Source organism: Sitophilus oryzae, unplaced genomic scaffold (genome assembly GCF_002938485.1).
Source record: "Sitophilus oryzae breed Bouriz unplaced genomic scaffold, Soryzae_2.0 scaffold_158_pilon_pilon, whole genome shotgun sequence".
In the NCBI taxonomy this organism is placed as follows: domain Eukaryota; kingdom Metazoa; phylum Arthropoda; class Insecta; order Coleoptera; family Curculionidae; genus Sitophilus; species Sitophilus oryzae.
Window position 1 is genome coordinate 228333 of NW_022146269.1, and position 17163 is coordinate 245495.

Sequence of the window (17163 nt, forward strand, 5' to 3'; positions counted from 1 at the left end):
AAAAGAAAGAAGTAAAAATATAAATAATTTTAGTTTCAATAAAACAACTCACCGATTCTGGAATTCTTGCAGTTCGGCAAAAATAACTTCAGTATCTACATCACTCCACAATAAATCAAAGTAACCATCGATACTGTGATTTACTGCCAGATATAATCCATACAATTTGTTTAGCAGTGTAAATTCCTTCTTTCGTTGATGGAGAATTGGATAATCATTTACTTCTAGTCTATACAATCAAAAATAGTTTTATTATACAGTTATACAGTTTTTGTCTGAATTGCATTCGAGAAACCTCGGCATCATATTCTGCAGATAAAAATCATTTTTCCGTCTCCGTATTTTTTGAAATCGACCAATAACAACGATATTCGCAATTCGCGTGTATATGAATCTACCTTTACTTGTAGCGTTTTTCACAAAAAGGCATTTTTTACGTAAAAAACTCAGTAAAATAATACAGGTACAGACGAAAAGTTATTATTCTTCAAACAGTTAAAAAATATGTAGGTGGCGCCCCTTAGGGCTCAAACGCACTGACGACCAGGTCACAGCGACCAGCATTTGATTCAATATTATTAGGCAACGCAGCTGCGACCAGTAATAACATTGAATCAAATGCTGGTCGCAGCGACCTGTTTGTCAGTGCGTTTGAGCCGTTACATGTAGGAGACATTCTGGCAACGAAATCGAATTTCTTATGCCAAAAACCACCCAAACACCAATTTTGACCCAAATACGGACATTACTCCAGAAATTCTTTATAAAAAAAGAAATAAAAATATAACTTCTAACACTATATCTCTAAAAAAAAAACAACTTCAAACCGTAGTAGTAACATAGGCAGAACCGGACGAATTAGCGTATACCCGTCCGCCGGATAAAAAGCAAGCGAAAAAATGCGACAAAATAAAAATAGGTAGATATCTGATAAGAATGTTTCAGAATTTGTATTTATTCGTGTTTTAATAGCCAAAACGAGTACATAGATTCTCGCGGCAGCTCTCGTGTAAAATTTATTTTTTAAGTAAAATAATGGATGTTTACGAAGTTCGTGAGAAAATTCAAATTGTAAAATGGTATTTCCAAAATAGGTCTTATCGGGATATACAAACAATTTTTCCACAAACTTTTGTAAACAGGCCAATTCCATCTTTACCTACTATATCAAGAGTTATTAATAATTTTGAAACACATGGGTGCGTGTCCCCACAAAAACACAAAAAGCCTGATGTGTTGATTAATGAAGAACAGGAATTAAAGCAAGTGTTCATTTGTGCTACCGCGGATCAAAATCCCACGTTTTCAAGTAATCAAATTGCTGAGGTAACAGATTCTTCACCTAGCACGGTTAAAAGAGTCCTTAAAAAGAATGGATACCGATCGTATGAAGCGCGCAAAACTCAAGAAATTTTCCATGAAGACCAATTTCGGCGTATGGCGTTTTGTGAATATGTAATGGAAAAGGCCAATTTAGATGAAAACTTTATTCGGCGTATAGTTTTCACCGACGAATCAAGTTTTCATTTATTGAGTCGTCATAACCCTACACAAGTACGATATTGGTCTCGGGAAAATTTGCACAAATATTTTAAGGTGCGCACGCAATATCCTCAAAAGCTAAATGTTTGGGGTGGTTTTGTAGGGGAGTATATGATTGGTCCATTTTTATAGAGGGTAATTTAACTGTTGCAAAGTATTTGGACTTGTTACAACAGCAGATTGTGCCTAGAATTCGTGAGTTATTGGGAGAAAGATTCCACAATGTCTGGTTTCAACAAGATGGTTGCCCTGCCCACAATACCCGTATTATTCAAGAAAATTTGAACAATACTTTTCCCAACCGTTCAATTAGTGGACATGGAACTATTTTGTGGCCCGCTAGATCATTAGATCTTTCTCCCAATGATTTCTTTTTGTGGGGTTATGTAATCCAAAGTGTATGGTCATAATAGAGCTAATAATCTGGATGAGCTTCAAGTAAAAATACGGGAGGCTTTCCAAACTATTAGCCCTAATATGTTAGCCAACGTCAGACGGGGATTTTACGACCGTCTAGGCTTCTGTCTAGCACAAGAAGGTGGCCTTTTTGAACACTTGTTATAAAATTGTTATTTAGAGTAATATTTTAGTTTTTTTTTTATTTTATTGAGGTATTTTTTAATTTTGGAAAAGAGTTTTGGGTTTAGAGAATTTATTTATTTTTAGTTTTGGTTTGTAAACACACTCAAATAATAAATATTTAATTATTTTTATTTTAAATGTTACCTTAAGTGAAGGTAAATACTTAAAATGAAAATAATTAATGCTCGGCACTCCTCGCGTCGTATTCCTGTCTTATATTATCTGTCACGACCGACCCGTCCAAGCACAACTGCAACTGCCTACTGCCTGACCAGCCGACTAGCCGGCAGTGAATAAGTACAAACGCAATCGGGTAAGCGTAAATTCGTCCGGCAAGTTGCTATGTTACTAGTAGCCTGGTCTTCTCTGTATAAGAACTTTATTCGAAGAACGTATTTTTATCTGCACAATATGTTACCAAAGTTTCCAGATTAAAATTCGGAAGACCCTGTATTATAGCAGTAGACTTAGTAAATAAATTTCACCCAAAAAGTCGTTCACCACTGCTATACATCTCAAACTTTCTCCACAATTCGTCAAAGCGATCTTGAAAGGCTAAAACTCTATCACTAGCCTCTCTAGCGCTAAGACCCGGTATCATTGGTCCTTTTTCTTCAAAATCATTATCAAATACCTCAACTTCGTCTTTAAAATTAGCTACGCCGTTTGTCAGTTCTTCTAGGAGCGGGCCCTGAACGGTGCATATATCTTCTTGGACAGCTTTAGACTACATAGGAAAAAATTCAGAATATGCAATAAGTTACAAATTTATAATTCATTACGTGGGTTATCATATTTTGGAAATTAAATCTCAAACTTTCCACTCGTTCAATATCCTCTTTTGGAGTGTCAATCTTAAATTTGGAGAATGTACCATAAGCCTCCTCCATGAGACTAAGATCTAAATCCATTTCTATAAAGTTCTCGCGAATTGTGGCCAAACAAGCCATTGCATTCCTGTCAGACAATGAACGTAATACTAAGGGCTGGCAAAGGTTAGTCTTGGGTCGACATTTCCGTATGTAAGAAGAGTACAATGCGTTTATAATGTACTGAACAAAGAGAGGACAGTAAACACGTTGCCAAACATATGAAATAAACCGAGAAACTGTGCACATCGCTAAGAGACGTGGAAGGGGATAAGCAGATTTGTCGCAGTTGACCGGTCGACCCAATCAATACCTCTGTCAGTACTTAAAGTTCTAGGGAAAGGTGTACGTCATGCGTTCAGCTTCACGATTTAATTACGTCTCGTGATACTTAATTTGTTTATTTATTAACGAATCGTTGTAATTTTCCCTATAGCTTGAATTTTTTTAAGTGCAAGCTAGAAACACTTGCATTTTTGGTAAAAATAAGTGGAATTGAGTGGGTGTTCGATAGTGGTCGCGCTATTAGAACTCTGTATTCAAAAATCGATATCTCGAAATCTATTAGAAATAATAGATTGTAGTTTTTTCAAGAACTTTGTTAATATTTCTGCTGTATTTTCTTTGTAGACAGTATGTGAAAATCTTTATCAATAAAAAAAATTACACGATTGCTGAAAATTGCTATGCTTTAAAAGTAAACGGATGGATTGTTTACAATTTGTGAATAGAAAAAACAACCTTATCGAATCTTTCTTATGTAACATATTGTATATAAAAAAAGTTTTAGTATCTAAAGTGGTTCTTGAGTTATGGCCTGTTATGTGTTAAAAAGTTGAGTTTTTAAATTATCGCGATTACTGACGTTTTCTCGTTATAAAAAAAATGACACCCTAACGATATCCTTATAATTCCATTTCAGATGCTCAGAAACATGTCTAATGATTTTATCTAGATATCTCTTGAAAAAAAAGTCTTTTAAAAATAAGCGGTTTGCGATCGTGATTTACTTTACTTGATAGGGAAAGGCGTATCGGCAACGCCGCAACAGTAAAGTTTGACAAATATAGGAAGAGACTTGGGGATAGCACCGGTCGCGCACACAATAGAGAGAGAATGCATTCGGCGGAAGAGAGATGCAGTTACGCTACGAAAAATCTGATTAAAGCAAATTTGTGGACTGTCCACTGCGCATCGAGGGGCGTCTCTTATTTTATATTTCTCACGTCTCTAGCTATATTTGCTAAGTTGTACACCGTCGCGCGTCGCGTCGGCATCGGTCGGTCGCATTTCTCTCACTCCGACATAATAAGATCCCTACGCGATTTACTTCCACACATGTAAATGCCGACCCAAAAGTAACCGTTGCCAGCACGGTATACTATATAGTATAATAGTATATTTGATACCAATTAAACTTTTAGTTACGTAATCGAGGGCGCGATTTTTAAATTCATTGTTGGCCAACCATGGACATATTCGTAGCCAGACTAACTAACTGGAATATAAATTTCCCCCTGGGATCCAGGTGGTAGATCTATTGTAAAAAATGTCAAGTTGCCATATTTATTTATTTATTTTCTGACATTGTCTTTTGTTTTGGCACTTTAGTTTTGAACCGTATGATCGAAAAAAAGGTCGCTGATATTTCCCATATAATTTTACATATAAAATGACAGCGATCTTCATTTCATAGCAATCGCTGACGCCGTTTTTATTCGACCATACGGTATTAAGAGTTTTTGTTTAAATAAATAATATTGTCATATTTTGAGCTTAAAAATGTTGAGTAGCAGACCTTGCAGTCGAATATTGTTCTTTTTAGAACCTATCTTTTAGTGCGAAGTGGCACAAGATAGCTGAATAGCCGTAAAAAACTCATCCCAACCTTATTAGAATATTTTGAATGGGAAAGAGGTAGTAATGTGCTTTATGTCCCTTAAGTGCTATTAAGGAGGTGAGTTTTGTTGATGTAAATAATAACTGTGTATAATTAATTTATATTTGTTTCTTAAAATATTTTGATTGAAAGAAAATATGTAAAAGTGAGCAACTTTGTGTCGGCCAAGCTTAATCATGTGACTAAAAGTTTATTTGATATTAACTATTTATTGTTTTATTGAGAGTAAAAATAACACGTTTTATGGCGAGGCTGTACGTTTGAAATTACAGGCGAGGCACAAAAAGTAATTTTTACTCCGAATAGAATATACTATTTTTTTCAACCGTCGCAAATCATTTTTTAAACAATTTCAAACGCATAGATAAATGAAACAAGTTTTGGATTGGAAAGTGCTCATAAGGACAACGTAAACATTATTTGGCGCTATTCTTGCAACGGTCGCGACCCAAAGCTTTTGAAAATTTTGGAGCGGTTGGGCTTTTTCCGGAATAATATCGCCAAATATGGTTTATTCAAATTTGTTATTATTTTCTTTCAATTTTATAAATAAAATAGAGTGTATTGCATACAAAAAACTTTATTTTATATAAGGACATGTATGAAATACCTATGAAACATTGGAAACTGACTTTATGTCACGATCCACGATGGTTTTTGCACTTCACAGTTCACAGCACAGGTTTTTAAGTTTTTAATGCCACTTTTTCACAAGTATCACGGGTTTGAGTAAACAAAACTTAAATTAAACTCACAAGATGAATGTAGAATGTTTAGGAGGGGAGTTAATCACCGCGACATTACAGATCTATTGTGTGTTCCCCTTTGTTGAGTTATAACGAATTATAACTCATCATACAGTCTCAGGGCTTTAACAAAAGCCAGTATTCGACACGGCTCCACAGCAGCCAGCTCTTCATCCTCGACATCAGCCGTACCAAAGTTCATGTCACGAACGGTCGTCGTCTCGGCGCACTCAGTGATAAGATGTTCTGGTGTTTCCCCATTTTCGCCACAGAATCTGCATTCACTGTTGTTTCTCAGCTTCAGCCTAGTGAGGTGTTTGTTCAGGAGACAGTGTCCTGTTAGAAACCCCGTGGCAATCCGAAGATTGTTTTTACTTAACTCAAGGAAAACCTTCGATTTCTCTTGGACGTAAGTTCTGAGAAACTTTTTCGAGTGTCTTACGGCCGTATTCATAGTCGAGCGCCAGCCGCCCGCCGAAAAGAAGCACTCGCCGGAGAAATCTTCGGCGATATCGGGCGAGAAAAAAAGCTCCTTCATAGTCGGCCGCCAGCGCACAGCTGGCTGGCGAAAATGACGGCGCGTCGCCAACAAAATTTCACTTCGGGTGGAGGGTTTTAACAACAGGGAACATGTTTTCTTCCTTTTTCTACACAAAATCGGTTATACGAACTTTAACATTCTCTAAATATTTAAACATTAATAATTTAAATATTTTATTGATATTGGGTAATTTAAATATTTTATTGATGTGTCCATTATTTTGTTATAATTCGTTTTAAAGTAATGAATAATATCTTCGTAATCCTTCACTTATAGTAAAAAGATTTACAAATTTTTATATACATATTTCTTTGGCTAGGTATATTTTTGGGTCATAATAAGAAGGATATTAAGTTAATAATTTACATAATGGGGAATTCCATAGGTCTGTTCGGTTTTATTTGAAAGTTTTATGGATTCGTTTTTATTACGTTAATAATTTTTATAGACCTTAACCTTAACCTATTGGTGCTGTGTTAAGGATTTTAAAATTATTTTAAGGGAAAATATAATTGTACTTCGTTCGGTTGCTGCGTCTCTTGTTTTATATTTCTCACGTCTCTAGCTATATTTGCTAAGTTGTACACCGTCGCGCCATCGCGCTTCGCGTCAGTCGGTCGCATTTCTCTCGCTCAGACTTAATAAGGTCCTTATGCGATTTACTTCTACATATGTAAATGCCGACACAAAAGTAACCGTTGCCAGCTCGGTATGCACTATATAGTATAATGGTATATGTGATACCAAATTAAACTTTTAGTTACGTAATCGAGGGCGCGATTTTTAAATTCATTGTTGGCCAACCATGGACATATTCGGAGCCAGACCAACTAACTGGAATATAAATTTTCCCCTGGGATCCAGGTGGTAGATCTGCTGAAAAAATGTCAAGTTGCCATATTTATTTATTTATTTTCTGACATTGTCTTTTATTTTGGCACTTTAGTTTTGTACCGTATGATCGAAAAAAAGGTCGCTGATATTTCCCATATAATTTTACATATAAAATGACAGCGATCTTCATTTCATAGCAATCGCTGACGCCGTTTTTATTCGATCATACGGTATTAAGAGTTTTTGTTTAAATAAATAATGTTGTCATACTTTAAGCTTAAAAATGTTGAGTAGCAGACCTTGCAGTCGAATATTGTTCTTTTTAGAACCTCTCTTTTAGTGCGAAGTGGCACAAGATATCTGAATAGCCGTAAAAAACTCATCCCAAACTTATTAGAATATTTTGAATGGGAAAGAGGTAGTAATGTACTTTATGTCCCTTAAGTGCTGTTAAGGAGGTGAGTTTTGTTGATGTAAATAATAACTGTGTATATACAGGGTGGGCCACTGAAAACTTACAATGGCTATAATTCTTAAACCAAAAAAGATGTCAAAAAAATAAAAAATACCTTTTCTATAATACAGGGGGAATGAGGGGGAATACATATGACGTATTTTTTGAACCACCCCGAGCTACCCCTTAGGCGGCACCTCTACTCACTTGAAAATCTTAAATGGCTACACTCCACTTGTGGCGCCTTTTTGGAAAGCCCATGAAAAATGCTAAACGATGATCATAATATTTTTAGGGTGAAATTGAAAAACTACCCCTTACACGAAAAATTAGGTGGACATTAATGAAAAAAGTGATTTTTTCAGCATAAGTTACAAATTGGGACCCAGCTTAATGAGGCAAGTGAGGTATTTTTCAAACCATCCCGATACCCCACTTGTGACACTTCTTTGGAAAGCTAATTGTAATTGCTAAACGATGGTCATACAGATATCAACTTCTGTCTTCTTTCAACAATTACTGGTAAGTAGTGATAAGAAATGTAGGTTTGACAATTTGAAAGAAATTTAAAATGATAAATTATTTTAACAATTGCTCAAAATGACAGCCGTTTTGTTCCATACAAAAATACAAACGATTTTCAAATTCTTCTCTCGCTTTTTGGAAAGTCTCTCTCGGAATATTTCGACATGCTTCAGTTATCCTCTGCTGCAATTCTTGCAACGAACCTGGTTTTGTCTTGTAGACTATGGATTTAGTGTAAACCCACAAGAAAAAGTCTAAAGGAGTGAGATCAGGTGACCTTGGCGGCCACTCGATTGGACCCCTTCTGCCAATCAATTGCCTTGGATAATATCTATCCAACCACCGCCTTGTGACAATAGAATAATGCGGAGGGGCTCCATCTTGCTGAAAGTGTATGAGGTCTTCATTAAGAGTTAAATTTCCTTCCAAATCTCTTTGATTTTCAACCTCATTTACAATGACTGGCTCTATCAAATTGTTCAGCATTTCCACATAAGCATCACCAGTCAAATTTCCGTCGATGAACAATGGACCTATAATTTTATCGCCTAGTATTCCGCACCAAACATTGAGCTTTTGGGGATGTTGGGTGCGTCCTTCAAATGCGGATTCTCATCGCTCCAGTATCTGCAGTTCTGCTTATTCACAATTCCGTTTAAAAAAAATGAGCACTCATCACTAAAACAAATATTTTTAGTAAGTGAAGGTTCCCTTCGAATTTCCTCCGTCATTAGTTCACAGAACTGAATCCTTCTATCTGGGTCGTCGTCGCCAAGTTCCTGCAGAATCTTCATTTTGTAGGGTTGGAATTTGTGCATTTTCAATACTCTCCTGACAGATGTTCGAGGTATACCTGTGAATGATGCCAACTGGCGTGTTGATGCTTCTGGATTGACCGATACCTGACCAATAACTTCCATCTGCATTTCTTCATTCAGTACCCTGGGCCCTGTCCTTGTTTTATTTTTGGCCGACCCAGTTTCTTGAAACTTTAAAATCAAATCTCTAACATAAATGTGACTTACGTTTTTGTCCCGATTTCTCTCATTGAAAGCACGGGCCGTTCTCAAATAACACATACCTTCAGCACCATAAAGAAAAACTATTTGAATTCTTTCTTCCGCAGTATAAACCATTTTTCTTTCAAATAAGCGAATCAAATAAACGTTTAAAATACCACCACATTTGCAAACGATTGAAAATCGATAGAAGACAGTGCAAAAACGCAAAGATATACCGGTTTAAGATTCCTGTTTGTTGAAAGTAAAAAAATAGATGATAAGGAAAAATTTGCTTTATCGCAAAATTAGGCTGTAAAAACATCTTTGTGTTGCTTTTTTTATTATCTACATTTAAAAATGGCATTGATGAGATTAGAAGTGAGGGGATGGCACCTAGGGGTGGGTCGGGGTGGTTTAAAAAATGCCTCATTTGCCTCATTTAACTGGGTCCCAAATTGTAACTTATGCTGAAAAAATTACTTTTTTCATTAATATCCACCTAATTTTTCGTGTCAGGGGTAGTTTTTCAATTTCACCCTAAAAACGTTATGATCGTCGTTTCGCATTTTTCATGGGTTTTCCAAAAGGGCGCCACAAATGGGGTATTGCCATTTGAGATTTTCAAGTGAGTAGGGGTGCCGCCTAAGGGGTAGGTCGCGGTGGTTCAAAAAATACGTCATATTTTTTTCATATCTTTTTTGGTTTAAAAATTATAGTCATTGTAAGTTTTCAGTAGCCCACCCTGTATATATATATATAATTAATTTATTTTTGTTTCTTAAAATATTTTGATTGAAAAAAAATATGTAAAAGTGAGCAACTTTGTGCCGGCCAAGCTTAATCATGTGACTAAAAGTTTATTTGATATTAACTATTTATTGTTTTATTTTTTATATAAAATAACACGTTTTATGGCGAGGCTGTACGTTTGAAATTACAGGCGAGGCACAAAAAGTAATTTTTACTCCGAATAGAATATACTATTTTTTTCAATCGTCGCAAATAATTTTTTAAACAATTTCAAACGCATAGATAAATGAAACAAGTTTTGGATTGGAAAGTGCTCACAACGTAAACATTATTTGGCGCTATTCTTGCAACGGTCGCGACCCAAAGCTTTTGAAAATTTCGGAGCGGTTGGGCTTTTTCCGGAATTATATCGCCAAATATTATTTATTCAAATTTATTATTATTTTCTTTTAATTTTATAAATAAAATACAGTGTGTTGCATACAAAAAACTTTATTTTATATAAGGACATGTATGAAATACCTATGAAACATTGGAAACTGACTTTATGTCACGATCCACGATGCTTTTTGCACTTCACAGTTCACAGCACAGGTTTTTAAGTTTTTAATGCCACTTTTTCACAATTATCACGGGTTTGAGTAAATAAAACTTAAATTAAACTCACAAGATGAATGTAGAATGTTTAGGAGGAGAGTCAATCACCGCGACCTTACAGATCTCTATTGTGTGTTCCCCTTTGTTGAGTTATAACTCATCATACAGTCTCAGGGCTTCAACAAAAGCCAGTATTCGATACGGCTCCACAGCAGCCAGCTCTTCATCAAAATTTCACTTCGGGTGGAGGGTTTTAACAACAGGGAACATGTTTTCTTCCTTTTTCTACACAAAATCGGTTATACGAACTTTAACATTCTCTAAATATTTAAACATTAATAATTTAAATATTTTATTGATATTGGGTAATTTAAATATTTTATTGATGTGTCCATTATTTTGTTATAATTCGTTTTAAAGTAATGAATAATATCTTCGTAATCCTTCACTTATAGTAAAAAGATTTACAAATTTTTATATACATATTTCTTTGGCTAGGTATATTTTTTGGGTCATAATAAGAAGGATATTAAGTTAATAATTTACATAATGGGGAATTCCATAGGTCTGTTCGGTTTTATTTGAAAGTTTTATGGATTCGTTTTTATTACGTTAATAATTTTTATAGACCTTAACCTTAACCTATTGGTGCTGTGTTAAGGATTTTAAAATTATTTTAAGGGAAAATATGACCAGAGTAGAAGTAATTTATATTTTTAAATTGGCTCTATTTTTGTTTTGTGTAGATGACTAATGTTTGGTGAATTTGGTATATTTTTTCCAGTTTGTGTAAATTACAAAGAGAATTAATGTAATAAAGGTAAAAACAATAAAAAAAATAACAAATTATAAACATAACAAAAACAAAACAATAAAACATTTAAATGGTCAAATAGACGGACGGAAAACATATGCCTCAAATGTAATGAATAATGGCCTCAAAAATACGAATGTCATCGTTCTCGTTAATCGTCACAATATTATAAATATCCATAATTAATTTAGTTTGCTTGGTGCTTCTTTCAACTAGAGAAATAAACCAGACTAAACTGGCGGACCGCCCGGAGATGGTAAGGACATGCTCCAGTCGTCGGCCGAAAATCACCGGATGGGGTTTAAACAAAGTGTTCTTCGCCTGGAGATCGACTATAAAACGGAAAAAAAATGCTTATCCAACCGCCCGCCGGCGAGAGAGTTGGTTCCCGGCAGTTGATTCCCGTTTGGAAAACAGAACGGTTCTAGTCCAGTTAGTAGAGTGTTCGTTCTTTCCCTTGGTAAGCAGGCACCCAGAGTAGGAGGACTTTATTTTCTTTGCGTAATTTGTTGAGCTTCTCTAGGCATTCTTTGACCAACTTCGAATTGATGGTTACTGAGTTGATCGCGTTTAGTGCTGCTTGACTATCGGATAGGATGGCAATTTCCTGTTTTCTATAGTTCCTATCTAAGATAAATTGTACACATCTTTCGATAGCGTAAATTTCTGCCTGAAGGATACTGGAGTACATTAGCGCCCATTAGTTCGGAGTATTTGGTTTTCGGCCCAAATACTCCTATCCCTGTCCCTGCTTTGGTTTTGGAAGCATCAGTATACCACGTTATGGTATACTGAAAAACTCTAGTATACTGACAAACTTTAACTCACAAGATAGCAAAAAGTGCTTTGAAAATAGACGCTTTAAACACTTTTTTTGAAATGTTTCAATGAGAGCGGTTTAGATTTTGAAAGATTTTATAATTTTTGAAGATTCTGACTTCGACCAGAGATATGGACGAGAGAAAATTATTTCTGTTTTGTTTGCGGTTGTTCTTAGCAACCGCTATAGCAGCGCCAGATCGCGAACAACGGTCACGACCCAAAACAATTTCTCGAACCAAAATTTTGACGGGCATTCCAATCTAAATTAATTTCCTTTATCTATGGGCGTTAGGCCAGTATTACATTATCAAATTTTTTTGTCAAAGATTTTATTTTATCAAAGAATTTGACAGTATAATATGTGTGATTTTATAAAATATTGTATATTAACAATGTCAAATTTTTCATCAAATATATACTCACCCGCAAAAAAAACAGGCCACTAAAAACTAGTCCCAATTTCAAAGTTGGATTTCTCGCGACAACTCATTAGATTTTGATGATTTTTTTTAAATTGTAAATCAATTCCTTCTTAACGGATGCTACGTCAGCAATTTTTATTCCGAAGTTTTTTGCCCGAACTTTGTAACACCCTGTAGGGTGCAGCAGCTGTAGTAGCTATTGCTAAATCAAATCACATTGTAGCCTCATCTTTTGTGAGCATTTTGTTTTTTAATCACAACATTATCTCTGTTTTATATTTTATAAAGGATCTTTGACAAAGAAATATGATAGTGTGATACTGGCCTTAGATTTACTTTTTTATATTATTAATTACGTTGTAAAAATTAATACTTTTGTTGCGTTTGAAAAAAAACTAAATTGTTACTCATTCTACCTGCAGTCATCCAGGTCCTTAATTGGTTTATTCAAAACTTTCTCTTGAGTTTTAATAAAGTCCACCATAGTGTTCAGTTTCTTCTTATATCTACAGCTTAAATTATTACCCATAATATATTTCCAAGCATCCGATTCGACCAGTAATGCTAATTTCAATTTTTCTGTAATTTTTTTAATGATACACGATTTATTTATTTACTACACACAATTCTTATTTTACCCATCGCAATTCTAATAGCTCCAACGTCATGATGTTCTGGTAAGTCGCGTATTTCTTGAGCCCTATTATCGTATTCGGCAAATTTTTCCGATATCTCTACAATTAAAGGTCTCTTTTCACAAAAATCATCGATTATTTGGTCTCGATCCTCGACCCATAGATACTTCCATTTTAGGTAAGTCTATAAAAAAATTGCAAAAATATTAGTCTTTACCAATAGAAAAATACAAAGGTTTAGTTTTATAATTAATTTTTTAACAGCTTGCTATTGAATATACTTTTTTAAATAAAAAACTCAAAATTTAAGTGAGGATGCAGTCAATAATCACCACATAGGCTAATAAAACTACTTTTTCAAATTTGTCAAGCTTTCGAGAATTTTATTCCCATCATCAGGACAGTTTCTAAAATGTATAAATAAAAAAGGCATTAAAATTTTAAAATTGTATAACAGAAAAAACGACTTACGACTGAGTCAATTAGCAAAAAAACATCCTTTGCACAAAAAGGCCTTAAAAACTAGCATCGTATGACATTGGACTACAAGGACATTTCCTTTATAAAATACTAAAATACATATCCAACGATATTACTTTTCTTTTAAACACAAACAAAAAGATTTTTTAAAAAAAGATTTTTATTAGCCTATGTGGTGATTATTGACTGCATCCTCACTTAAATTTTGAGTTTTTTCTTAACTTAGTCAGTCACGACTAACCTGCTACTTTTTTAAATATGTAAATTTATTTATATCAGTTACAAGAACAGTTAACCTAATAGGACTGCTCATTCAGCCGAAAGTGTCTGCCAGGTGCATGCGAAAACTCCTCGCTTTGTGACGTCATTGTAGTCCTTGTCATAATACTGTGTGTATTATTGGTTGCCGTATGCAAAATATTCATTATTTAGTTTGTTTATTTAAACACCTTATATGTATACAATATAGAAAATTAACTGTATAAATCATATTAAATACTCGGATAATGCATTTTTAGAAACGGCAGTTCCCAGCATCACCTTCTGCAGGCATTCTTTTTAGAGCACTTCCATATTTTGCTTTAAGATAATTAATAAACAATATCGTAGGCACTTAGAAGCATTTAGTCACAATCTGCAACACAAAATGAACGTCTTTATACATTATGTAACTCTAAAAACTTTGAAAACACCTTTTTCATATTTAAAATCGACAAAATAATTAACTCAGAAATTCTCAGCTGTTGTTTTTATACGTTTACTATAGGCAACCAATATAATACAGACTATCATGACAAGGACTACAATAACGTCACAACTGTCTGCTGAAGCACGGGAAGAGGCGAACTTACGTCTTATGAGGATGAGCAATCCTATTAATTTACCGTTCTTGTATCAGTTACTTAAAAAAATCTTACTTCCAGTAAACTGTTAACGTCGGGAGTTAAAACATACATAATTCCTTGTAAGCTCATATATACCCTTACAATTTCTTTGTTTTCGGACACCGCTTTGTAATAATTTCTCGCCTTAGGTCCAATAGTCTCTAAAAAATATGCACATTTAGATGTTTGTTTTTTGTTTTGTTGTTTTTTAAAGTAAACGTGTCTCATAACATAAAAAATTATGATAAATATAAAAAGATTCGTATATATTTGATCCCGATTAAACTTTTAGTTACGTAATCCTGAGCGCGATTTTTAAATTGACTGTTGCCAGCCATGGACATATTCGGCGCCGGGCTGACTAAATGGAATTTAAATTTTGCGCTGAGGATTCATGTGGTAGCTCTGCTAATGTCAAGTTACCACATTTATTTATTTATTTTCTGATACTGTCATTCATTCTAACATTTTAGTTTTGTATAAATAGAGAGTTTTTTGTTTAAATGAATTATGTTGTGATACTTTAAGCTTAAAAATGTTTACTAGTAGACGTTACAGTCGAACATTGTTCTTTTAAGAATCTCTTTTAGTCCCAAGTGTATAAGATGACGTAAAAAACTCATCGCAACTTTATTAGAATATTTTGAACGGGAAAGTGGTAGTAATGGCCCCCTAAGTGCCGTTAAGAAGATGAGTTTTTTTGATTGAAATAGTAACTGTTTACATATTTATAATTAAGTTATTTTTGTTTCCTAAAATATTTTGAATAAAAGAAAATGCGTAAAAGTGGGCAACGCTGTGTCGGTCGAGATTAATCGCGTGACTAAAAGTTTTTATGATATGAACTATATTTTATTCTGTTCAACATTCATTTAATCAATTATATTTTTTACTTACTAACTAATATAAAATTAAAAATCTAAGTGCAACTAGGTTCTTATTATAATTTTATTTCATAATGAGTGAAAATCAACAAAAACAAATTTAATTTTAAACAGAAAATATTGAAAACAATTTTAATTATTTCTCACAACTAATAGTCTGTTTTGCCTCCTCGAGCCTCAAGGCAAGCTGTGAGACGACGTGGCATGCTCTCAATTAAGTTGTCCAGAAGATGTTGAGGAATGGCTTCCCATGTTTCACGTGCATTAATTTTCGATTTGTTTAAGGTACGGGGGGGATCATTCCTTTTGGCAATATGGCGTTTTAGCATGTCCCAAGCTCGATCACATTCATATCTGGAGACATCGGTGGCCACCACATTTTTCTTATACCCTCTTCCTCACAAAATTTGCGAACCGCTAAAGTGCGATGGGGAGGAGCATTATCGTCCATGTAAAGAAATTCAACCCCACTGCCCCTCGAAATGGAGTTTCGAGGTCCGTGCATTATACCTTCCCATACCATAATGCTTCCCCCTTAAAACGGGACTCGGGGTTGAGCTGCATTCAAGCGTGCTCGTCTTCCAGATGCTATCCAGACCGAAGTTCGTCGCGAGTCTAACACTATTGTCTCAAATGTGCAAGAATTTGTAATAATATTGGGTCTGAACGATAAACATTGTTTACCATACCCATTTTAACAAAAAAAATGTTTATTACAGATTATCAAAACTATGTATAAAAAAACATTCTTTAAATTCCTTTCCGTTTATTTTTCCTTTTTATGTTTCGAAACAGCCTGCTTCGTTAGCATGGCTCGCTTGAGTGCATTCTAGTAGGCATCTCCCTACCCAGGACTTTATTAAGGAACAAATTAGACAAAGATAATAAAGTCCCTCTACTCTGGGTACCGTGCCGGCCCACCAAAAAATAGAAAGCAATGAAAAAGCAAACGATCAAGCTAGAAAAGGAGCGAACATTCCACTAACTCAACCAGAACCGTTCTGCTTCTCAAGTGGTAACCAACTTAAAGCAGAACTCAAGAATCTGGAAGACTCCATCCGTAACCTGGAATGGGAATCTTCCAACGATCTAAGACACTCGAAGTAATGTCTCAGAACTTCCAACCGAGAAAAATCCTTGATTTTCCTTGATTTAAGTAAGAAAAATCTTCGGATTGTCACGGAGTTTTTAAAAGAACACTTGTTTTAAAGAGGTTTAGGAATCTGTTAACAGACATCCAGGCTTTGGCCCATAAGGCGGTCTTGGTTTGATGTGCCGGGTTGGTTCCCCCACTCTGGGAGGTAACCGACCGACTAAACCCATCTCCTCTGTTCCTGCCACACTTACTGGTCCTGTCCGTGAACATCTACGCGAGTAAGCGCCGGCGCCGGTATTACTTTCTTCATTTTTTTCCTCGTTACTTTTACTTCTCTTCTTTCTCATTCTTTTCTTTCTCCGACATTATACCTTTATTATAGTCATTAATGTGATTCCAGTTCTCTTTGGTTTTAAGCATAACGGTTACCATATTTCCCGCAGTAATGCAATCACCTATTTCATCACAAAGTGCTTTTCTTTCCGCCTTCCATTTATTGCAAAAAAAGATTGTGTGTTCTGCATCATCAACGGGATATTGGCAAAAAACACATGACACAGATGTCTTTTCCCTATCCCATGTAGGTACGCAGAGAAGCACCCATGTCCCGTCAAGGCTTGAGTCAGATAATAGTTTGCGCTTCTCCCCATGCCCTGTCAAACCATTTATTACATTTCGGGATTAACCTGCTGATCGATTTAGTTTCCATTCCTGGAGCAAGCCATTCCAGCCATTTATGTAATTTGTGTCCCTTCTAGCTTGTTTGCGTCTCAATGCATCAGGCG

General features: G+C 35.0%; 1 protein-coding gene across 2 annotated transcripts in view; it reads right to left on the reverse strand.

Moving 5' to 3' along the window:
• The window catches only part of LOC115879908 (dynein heavy chain 8, axonemal), a 145373-nt gene that overhangs the window by 79732 nt on the left and 48478 nt on the right, over nt 1-17163 (reverse strand). For both annotated transcript variants that reach the window (XR_004049777.1, XM_030896955.1), the window contains exons 18-23: nt 14432-14559; nt 13038-13218; nt 12816-12978; nt 2907-3081; nt 2610-2851; nt 53-229 (exon numbers count right to left, since the gene is read on the reverse strand). Coding sequence is in view for 1 of the 2 variants with exons in the window: in XM_030896955.1 (XP_030752815.1) it covers nt 53-229; nt 2610-2851; nt 2907-3081; nt 12816-12978; nt 13038-13218; nt 14432-14559 (1066 nt within the window). In the remaining variant the exon portion in view is untranslated. The remainder of the gene's footprint in view (nt 1-52; nt 230-2609; nt 2852-2906; nt 3082-12815; nt 12979-13037; nt 13219-14431; nt 14560-17163) is intronic.